The sequence below is a fragment of the Myotis brandtii genome, unplaced genomic scaffold (genome assembly GCF_000412655.1).
Source record: "Myotis brandtii unplaced genomic scaffold, ASM41265v1 scaffold197, whole genome shotgun sequence".
In the NCBI taxonomy this organism is placed as follows: domain Eukaryota; kingdom Metazoa; phylum Chordata; class Mammalia; order Chiroptera; family Vespertilionidae; genus Myotis; species Myotis brandtii.
This window is the reverse complement of record NW_005357346.1, coordinates 2,345,351-2,355,682: the sequence shown is the minus strand read 5'-3', so window position 1 is coordinate 2,355,682 and position 10,332 is coordinate 2,345,351. Positions and strand designations below refer to the sequence as shown.

General features: G+C 41.9%; 1 protein-coding gene across 4 annotated transcripts in view; it reads right to left on the bottom strand.

The window, feature by feature from the left end:
* Positions 1-5,333: 5,333 nt before the first annotated feature.
* Positions 5,334-10,332, bottom strand: part of LPGAT1 (lysophosphatidylglycerol acyltransferase 1) — an 87,800-nt gene continuing 82,801 nt past the window's right edge. For all 4 annotated transcript variants that reach the window (XM_005865170.2, XM_005865172.2, XM_005865171.2 and 1 more), the window contains exon 8: positions 5,334-10,074. In XM_005865170.2, the coding sequence (XP_005865232.1) occupies positions 9,923-10,074 (152 nt within the window). In that variant the 3' untranslated portion in view covers positions 5,334-9,922. The remainder of the gene's footprint in view (positions 10,075-10,332) is intronic.

Here is a 10,332-nt window from a genome sequence, read left to right as displayed (position 1 = left end):
GCCATCCTTTGTCCTTACTGAAATGTGTACATATCAGAGAAAGATAAAAAGCCCTATTGTGGCCCTGGCCAGTGTTCTCAGTGGTGATTTCTAAAGTTCCTACTGGCTCTAAAATTCTAAGGGCCTAAGCATCAATGAGTGACAAAAGTAATATAAAGATTACACCCAAACAAAACCTGTGTTTTGGCTCACAGTGAAGAGCACTGGGCTTTGTTTTCCTAAAGGATGATTCAAACAGGGAAGGGGCTGAATGAATTAATACATATGGAATTTATAAAGCCTCCCATTTAACACATGATCAGAGTGAGGTTGAGAGGATCAGAAACTCATCGTTGGAATTCAAGCTCCCGGGCTGAGCCATGGGTTTTGCTCCCCTTCCCCTTCAGCTGGCCCAGGCACCAAAGAATCGTGGGTTTGATTCCCTGTGGAAGGCACATAAGCTGGATTACAGGCCCAATCCCCATTGGGGAATGTTCAGGAGGCAACCAATTGATGTGTCTCTATCACATCGATGTTTCTCTCTCCCTCCTTCTTCACTCCCTTTCTCTCTCTAAAAATCAATGGAAAAACTATCCTTGGGTGAGGATTAACAACAACAAAAAAGCCCTATTGTGGGTTCTAGATGCCTTAAGAGGCTCCTTATCACCAATATTTTGAATTGTTCCTTTGTTTGGTATCCTGGAGACGCCTAATGACTGAGAGACATGCTCTTCTTCTGCCAAGAGGGTAGGGTACCAGAAACAGCAGATGGAAGCCTCTACAGGGGAGCCCTCAGGGATGGCAGTCTAAGGACAGTTCCCATGGAAGTTGGTTTCCTTAAGACTTCCATGTCTGAACACTTCCCGGGTCCTCCTGGTCAGGGTGTGTGTGCCTGTCTGTAGACAGCAGCCATCGGCATTCCCTTGGCCTTCCAACACTCCTGGGTTCCTCCTCCTCGCACGCCAAGCTCCTCTGATTTTTCCACTTCTAGGTACTTCTTTCCCCTCAACTGTCCATCAGCTGACCCTGATACAGTGTTAGTTGACTGGTAAAAAATTAAAGACAAGACCCTTCTCAGGGAGTTTTTGCATCACAAATGAAACAAAGGAATGAAGATGCAGCAATTAATCTTTGAGGGGAAGTACCCCAGCCTGGCCACTTCTCAGCAGCCAAGACAGCTGCTGTGATCACAAGGATAGCCATGCTCTCTTGCCTGAGGCAAGTCACGAGAACTCGACCACCGTCCCTAGCATCACCCACCTAAAAGGCAGATAGTGTTTCAAGAAGAGGCAACAGAAACTCTCTAGGGGAGAACTCGGGAATGGGCTCTGTGATATGCTCATGCTTATCACATTCCAATGTGATAAGCAAAAATCATCATTCCAATTTCTTCCAGAAAACAAGGAACACCATTCCAATTTCTTCCTTTGTAAAATGGGTTTATCCCTAGCTCGTTCAGAGTGTTTTCTGATTATGAAAGAAGCCTGTCTCATTGCCAGTGGTTAGCCAACCCTCCTCCCATGTTCAACTTGTTATCTGGATTATGGATACTTATGTTTCTCAAGCCTCTAAGAGTTAAGAACAAGGTTGTCCAAGTCCTGAGAGGTAAAAAATTTATTGATGTAGATCATATCAGCATGTTATGATATGGCCACAGCTGACTTTTTCTTATAGCCAAAAGAGGAATTTTTTTTCCTTTTAAAAATACATATTTTTTTTCCCAGCGATTACACCCAAACAAAACCTGTGTTTTGGCTCACAGTGAAGAGCACTGGGCTTTGTTTTCCTAAAGGATGATTCAAACAGGGAAGGGGCTGAATGAATTAATACATATGGAATTTATAAAGCCTCCCATTTAACACATGATCAGAGTGAGGTTGAGAGGATCAGAAACTCATCGTTGGAATTCAAGCTCCCGGGCTGAGCCATGGGTTTTGCTCCCCTTCTGCTGGCTCCTACTTGGAGAAGCCCTGACGCCGCGGCCACCATGACAGAGGGATGGTGGGAACTGGATGTAGTTTTGGCCCTGAATTTATTACCTGCTGCCAGTTTCCATCTGGAATTCAAAAATGAAAGGAACTAATCTGAGATTGAACTACCCCTTTCGGTCTGAAACGAAAGCATTCTCTTCCTCTTTTCTACAGGGCAAAAATAAAAACAAAATACATTTCACTTTCATGTCCAAAAAGATAAAAACATGTATTTCAGACAATTTTAGTAGCTAATTGTATCTCTGAAACAGCTGAGGGGAACCCACTTGGGAACTATTATGTTTACTTTAAAATCAAGAAAAAGGAAATGATAGAAGCTCTTGGATTCATTACTCCTTAAATAAGTGTATTTAACCCTCTAGCTTTAATTCTTCTTTACTAAAAACAGAAACCCAAACAGAAGCAATCTGCTGTTTTGGGGAAAACACCCGAGTGGAAATCAAGAGCCTTGGTTCTAGTCTCCGCACTTCTATTAAGTAGCCATTTCATACGACCAGCCACGGGCCAAAATTGCACCAGAATTAAATCCACCATTTCAAAACAAGGTGATTTCTAAAGTTCCTACTGGCTCTAAAATTCTAAGGGCCTAAGCATCAATGAGTGACAAAAGTAATATAAAGATTACACCCAAACAAAACCTGTGTTTTGGCTCACAGTGAAGAGCACTGGGCTTTGTTTTCCTAAAGGATGATTCAAACAGGGAAGGGGCTGAATGAATTAATACATATGGAATTTATAAAGCCTCCCATTTAACACATGATCAGAGTGAGGTTGAGAGGATCAGAAACTCATCGTTGGAATTCAAGCTCCCGGGCTGAGCCATGGGTTTTGCTCCCCTTCCCCTTCAGCTGGCCCAGGCACCAAAGAATCGTGGGTTTGATTCCCTGTGGAAGGCACATAAGCTGGATTACAGGCCCAATCCCCATTGGGGAATGTTCAGGAGGCAACCAATTGATGTGTCTCTATCACATCGATGTTTCTCTCTCCCTCCTTCTTCACTCCCTTTGTTCTAGATGCCTTAAGAGGCTCCTTATCACCAATATTTTGAATTGTTCCTTTGTTTGGTATCCTGGAGACGCCTAATGACTGAGAGACATGCTCTTCTTCTGCCAAGAGGGTAGGGTACCAGAAACAGCAGATGGAAGCCTCTACAGGGGAGCCCTCAGGGATGGCAGTCTAAGGACAGTTCCCATGGAAGTTGGTTTCCTTAAGACTTCCATGTCTGAACACTTCCCGGGTCCTCCTGGTCAGGGTGTGTGTGCCTGTCTGTAGACAGCAGCCATCGGCATTCCCTTGGCCTTCCAACACTCCTGGGTTCCTCCTCCTCGCACGCCAAGCTCCTCTGATTTTTCCACTTCTAGGTACTTCTTTCCCCTCAACTGTCCATCAGCTGACCCTGATACAGTGTTAGTTGACTGGTAAAAAATTAAAGACAAGACCCTTCTCAGGGAGTTTTTGCATCACAAATGAAACAAAGGAATGAAGATGCAGCAATTAATCTTTGAGGGGAAGTACCCCAGCCTGGCCACTTCTCAGCAGCCAAGACAGCTGCTGTGATCACAAGGATGGCCATGCTCTCTTGCCTGAGGCAAGTCACGAGAACTCGACCACCGTCCCTAGCATCACCCACCTAAAAGGCAGATAGTGTTTCAAGAAGAGGCAACAGAAACTCTCTAGGGGAGAACTCGGGAATGGGCTCTGTGATATGCTCATGCTTATCACATTCCAATGTGATAAGCAAAAATCATCATTCCAATTTCTTCCAGAAAACAAGGAACACCATTCCAATTTCTTCCTTTGTAAAATGGGTTTATCCCTAGCTCGTTCAGAGTGTTTTCTGATTATGAAAGAAGCCTGTCTCATTGCCAGTGGTTAGCCAACCCTCCTCCCATGTTCAACTTGTTATCTGGATTATGGATACTTATGTTTCTCAAGCCTCTAAGAGTTAAGAACAAGGTTGTCCAAGTCCTGAGAGGTAAAAAATTTATTGATGTAGATCATATCAGCATGTTATGATATGGCCACAGCTGACTTTTTCTTATAGCCAAAAGAGGAATTTTTTTTCCTTTTAAAAATACATATTTTTTTCCCAGCAGGAAGAAACATTTTTAAAACAAACATTTTCATATTAAGTGGAAATTAAAAACAATGGCTTTTTGTTTTGTTTTTCCCCAACTCATGAGGAATAGGGCTGGTCAGCAATAGATCTCCGAGTGCTTCAAATTAGTTTTCAGGCCTCTGCCCCCTTTATTCTTCCTCTTCTAACCCAGGCAGGAAACAGAAGAGGTAGACTGAACTGTAACTATTTAACCCATTATTATGTAAGATATTTTAATACACTTAAAATTTTCAGTGGGCTCAAACATATTCTACAAATATCGAACCAAAAAATGTGTTGAATGCTTAAAACAAAATCTTAGAGATGTCTATTATCACAGTTTACTTTGAGAAATAAAAGCATACAACTTTAGAAATATGCAAGTTTTCCATGCACTTCAGGAAAAGTTGGCTTTTGGCAAATTCTTCAAACATCCAAAGCCCCTGTAGGACTGATGTTAATGCTTTCCTACCCTTAAAAGCCTCTGCCAGGGTCAGAGAGAGGAATTTCCTGAGAGCAGTGAGTAGATTAACTGTGAGACCTTCATTCACCACTAACAGTTCTTTGAACAAAAAAACATAAACCAGAATGTTTTTTTGGGCAGTGGTGTGCTGGAGACACCTCCCACTTGCTCAAGAGAGCCAACTGTTTTAGAATTTGGCCAGTAGTTGTTAAATGGCTGTTATTAAAATAAAATTATATAAGCTTCCCATTGGTGCTAAAGCTAAAAGTGGTTCACTTTAATGAGTATAACTTGTACAAGGCTAAGAAATAGTCTAACAGATCACATATCAGATTGAATGACAAATTTGAGAATTAAATGGATTAGGATGTAATTCCATTTTTCAAATCATGGTTGGATCACAGTCATAGGCTGGCCAAAGAGTTCAGGAAAAATCAATTAGAGCATCCTGGGAGAATCAATTGGCTATATGGAATTTACAGTAAAGTATATTTTATTATCTGTTAATCATGTTATAAAATCCTTGCTATCAGCAAAATTTATAACTTATGTATACTTGTATACATAATTTTTTTTTTTCAAGAGAGTGAATGCTAACCATTGACCAGTGTACCACTGGAAGGAAAGAATCGGGAAGGGGAGAGGGACATAGTTTAAAATGAGAGGAGAACAGTGTTTTTCAGTTTGCCCTCAGCATCCAACTGCTGTGGTGTGTTCTGAGTACATGTCTATAGATGTTAATGCCAAAATAGCTCCAGGAAAACACAAACACCCCATGCCCACTACTAAGAATTAAAAGCACTTCACTTGAAAAAAATCAACTTTATTTTTTCTAGGTTAAAAAAAATAGAACCAGCTATTAATTTTTGTTGAGAAAATGCTTCTTTTGGTGTTCACATCTCAATTTCTGAAAAGGTAATCTGGTTACTAAAGTAATCCCAATGCATTCATAAACCAGATCCACGTGTGACCAGCCCTTTACAAAAATTACAGTTGCCATAGCCTTTACATTCATTCTTATCATACATTACAACATGCAGATACACAAAGAAAGACAGGTCACCAAGCTGAAGTAAACATTATGGCATCAAGAAAACGAAAATCCATCTGTATAAAATAAATACAACTTTGTGATAACTGAAAGAAAATGAAAGCACTTAACAATGGCAGTTCGATGTCTGTTTCATTACCAATCATAAGTTACTGTAAAATGCATCTAGACTTCTTAAAGAATTTGTGCACCACAGCCATGTGTTCAATAGTTTTACACAACAAAAATAAAGCCTTTCAAAACATGTGTGCATATTTTGCAACTAGAATACACTATTTTTTTTTGCTCTTTAAACTGTTTTAAAAAAATATTAAATGTAAAAACCCTCAAATGGAAATTTTGCAGAAAAACATGTATTTTATCTTCCATGTGGCCACAGTCACCCTCCCCCAACAGCTCAGCACTCTCAGCTCATTCCCAGGTCCAGCTCCTCCTTGTTGGGGATCAATGCAAAACGGTTGCAATAAAGCACCAATCAGAGAACACCCGGCCCCCTCGTGATCTAGAAATGTCCGATGTAGGTGGTTTTGGTCCCAATATATTAGTCTCTACCCCTTCAGACAATGAACCAGTATACCTGCTGCCCAGTGCGGCTTTTGACTTTGCCTTTCATGTTACCAGAAGTAAGGTTCACAGCTCTACCTGGCAAAAAATAAGACCAACCATTTGTATCCATCCTCAGTGGACCAGCGCTGGCACGCTCGTCATGGTAACGCTGGAGTGAAGTTCTGTGCAGTGAAAAAAATAACTAACTCTTCCTATGCAGCAGTGCAAACAAAATTTCCTTAAATACAAAAAGAATCCAATCGGACTCTCCATGATTAAAGACTACATCCTATGATTATAACCAGGTCCCACTAGGTCAGAAGAGTCTTCAGAGAAGTGATTGTCAAAAAATGTTACTAAGACAAATCCACACGAAGTGAGGAACATGAACAACGACTGAAGAGGCATTCTTAACATTGATCCAAACGATATGAAAACTAGAATGATGTTCTGAGGTTTACATTTGGTGATTTATCATTTCATTTTCATAAAAATGCTTGAGAACAACCGCAATACCGCCAACTCTTGATCATTAGAAATTCCTTTTCTAGACCATGGGTTATTCAGGCTTCTATGTCTTCTCTTCCTGAAGCTGTCTTTCCAAATCTTTCCACTACTCATCAACACAGTCAAATATATAGGCAAGAGAAGCTAATAAACAACTCACTTCATTTTTTAAAATTAGTAAGCATCCAGCAAGGGAAAAAAAGTTTTATGAGAATGAAAATTCAAACTCCTAAATGCAATCAAATTTTTGGCTTACCATGACTTATTACTGGAATAATTATGCATAATCTCCAGTTCCTTTACTATGGAAAATTAAGGACTGTGTGTAATATTAAAATATTACACTCACAGCTATTTTTTTAAAATCTATTTAGATTCTCAATTAACTTGTATGACTATCCAAGACATCATTTCCATTCTGTAATTTTTCCTTACCTTCCACTGGCCTACAGGCTTCTCTACAATAACTGCATATTTAAACACCAACAGTAGTTTCTGACGTTAAGCGTGAACTTCTGGGGTGGTCACTTCCGTGGTCGCTGTACCTCCCTGAGGCCAAGCAGGTGCTCCATCACCATGACTCTGGGATCCAGCAGGGAGTTTGCAACCCTGTCTGCTGTGGGAATCAGGCAGGTCAGCTGAGACCAAGCAGTGCTAAGATTCTATAAGCTACCGGTATAAAACTGGCACAGTGTTACTTCTTTTCCCCGGACAAAGTGGATATTCGCTAAACCTCCTTTCACTCACTTTACAAAGGAAGTACAGATTAGGAATTTTTACTCAGTTCTGTATAGTGGCATATTGCTGCTTCCCTGATTGCCATGTAAGAACACTGATTCACTCTTTACATTCCCCTGTGCAAACAAGAGAACCCCAGTTACTGATAAGGAAAGCACTAGCAATGCTCTCAAACAACATGTTTGCTAACAGAAGCGAGGGAACGTGTTGAGAAAGAAACAAGGGAGGTGGGGATGGGGCAGATCAAACACACATCTATTTACAACTCACAGATCTATGTTCAAAATTAACCCACACATCTAGAGGCTGTTGAAATGACTGTGCTTGGAAAGCAAAGCATCTTACAGAACAGTCTGTTTAATGTGTACAGTATATTAAACAACATCCTCCTCCTTTGGAGCTCAGTGATGGCAAAAGACACCACATCTGTGTGTGCACGCCTGCATCTCTCTTCTTTCCCGATGGGAGGCTGGCCGCTCTGCCTGTGGCTTGCTTTAGCAACGAGGAAAAGGTCGAATAGCTAGGACTGTCTGCCATCCTTGCCAATGAACAACTTGTCCCCCAGATGGCTGACCAACCTCTCAAATGCATCATCCCAATTCACCTTGTAATCTGACAGCATTTGGGGGGCCTCAAACGGAAGTGTCCCTAAGCTTCCATGTGGCTTCCTATCTGTATCCGTACCTCTAAATTGAGATTGGTTTCACCTACTCACTGTCACTGTAAAGCACACAATGAAATGCTAACATTTTGAAAAAGTGGCACCTTAGGACAACCATTCCCAAACCACACACAGGAACACTGCTTTCTGCGTCTCACCAGCAGTAGTATCATCAATGAGGTATTTCAGCTCAGGCATCATTCTCTTTACACATGCACGCATTAACCTAAGATGAAGCCGCTGTGGGCTTGTATTTGGTGCTGCTTTACCTTTCCCACACAACTGGGAGAAAATTCTTATCTTCTCAGTGTTTTGGTTTTCTGGATTTTTGTTGGTTTTTTTTTTTTTTTGGTTTATTTAAAAACAAAAAACATCAGCCTTTACCTTTACCTTCTGGCCTTTCTCAGAACTGTCAAATTGTATGATTAGCGACAACAGGGGAACCTACGATGTCATGTCACAGAAAACCACCACTGACTCACCAGAATCTCAGTCTCACAACCCCAGGCCAGCGGGCGTTCCCGCCTCGATGCTGGGGTGCAGGCGGTGACCACGGTGACTGATGCAGGGCCAGCACTTTGTGAGAAGTTTGGTTTTACTGTGAGGTGAACTGCATGAACATAGTGACAAAAGAAAAAAAAAAGTCTTCTAGAAATAGACACGACTTTATCCTCTTCAAAAGCAACGGGAAGAGACTGGGAAGCCTCGTGTGCTGGTCTCTCTCCTGGTCACACCACCCTGACATGGGCAGCTCCTTGATGAGACAGGTGCTGGGGGTGCCATGTGACTGCCTGTCCCCATTTTAAGCCAGTGTCTGGCTTTAGCTTTTATTTTTCTAATAAATTAGCCTATTTCACCGTATATTGATCATTTAAATGTTTTGCATTAATTTGTTTCAACCATCCCCAAATGCAGTTGGTGCTAATACACCAAAATTAAAACAAACAAACAACAAAACAGCTGGAGCCCCCCCAGGTGTGGAGCCCAGCTCAGGGAGGCGCTGGAGGGCAGGAGCGCAGGTAAAACACGCAGACAAGACAGCCGCGCAAGTCCCACTCACTGACTATGTGTAGACTGGTTTCCAGGCTATACTACTAATCCTCTGCTACAGATGCAGCTGATGAAAGTGCATTTTGTAAAAGAAAATGATCAATCTACGATATGCCTTCTATATAAAAGGAGAAATCAAGTGCCCTCCCCCCAACACACACACACACACACACACACACACACACACACACACACACGCTCACGCGGAAAGCACTAGCGCATGTAAACACGATGTCGGGCCGAGCCTGCCTTTTGAAAGAGCCCATTCCAGGACCAGACGTGTCCAGTGGACACTGATTCCCCCCCACAGCATGTCTGACTCCGGACTCACTAAGCTGGTGAGGACTGGAGCATCGCTGCAAAGGACAGGGCGACAGTTCTTCAGAAGGTGCCAACCAGCCCCCCTGGAGGTTCCTAGTGACACAGCAGGAGTGGGCAGTGAGGGCGCTCACAGCACTGCCCTAAGGGACACTACTAGCTAGGAGGACGAGCTCAGCTCTCTGAGCTTGAACTAGGTGATCAAGTATCTGCTGGCAACAGAATTTCTCTGTCTTCTAGGATGATTTTATGATTTCCTCTTCTCCAAATGTGATGTTCGTTTAAATGTGTGGTAGAGTGTATCTTTTTAAAACATGAAAAGTCCTTAAAACATATTAGCAGGTCATTAGATTACTGATCCTCATTTTAGCAGAGTTTTAAAATATCCCAAAGCGGGATAAATATTAATCCATCCATGAAATTTCCTTTGCTTGTTTTATATTCTGATTTGCACATGTGAAATAACGCACTCATGAAAGTTGGAATTCCTATGGTGACCTTGACAAGTCCAATTCAGTTCCTAAAACAGGCAATGGTAAAAATACTGGAAGATGTTGTACCACATGTAGCCTGACAAAAATGCAAAAGACTGGATGAGAAAGATCCACATATTGCTGAGGGTCATCTCCCTGGAAACAGCTTCCCTGTGGCCCTGGGCAGGTGGAAAAGCCCCTGAAAAACAAGATGGAAACATCACTTCATTTTACTGCAGCAGTAGGTCTCCTGGAGTAAAAGTTGAATATTAGTTTTAACTAGAATTTTTTTTAATGCATCTTCTGTGACTTCCCATTGCTCTTGAAGAGAGATCTCATTTGAAATACAATTTTCAACCTGCCCGAGTCTCTGCCTCTATTCTCTCTGCCTGGGGTGCTCCTCCTCCAGCTCAGTGAATGGCTGGGGCATCTGCATTCTTCCAGTATCAGAAAAAAA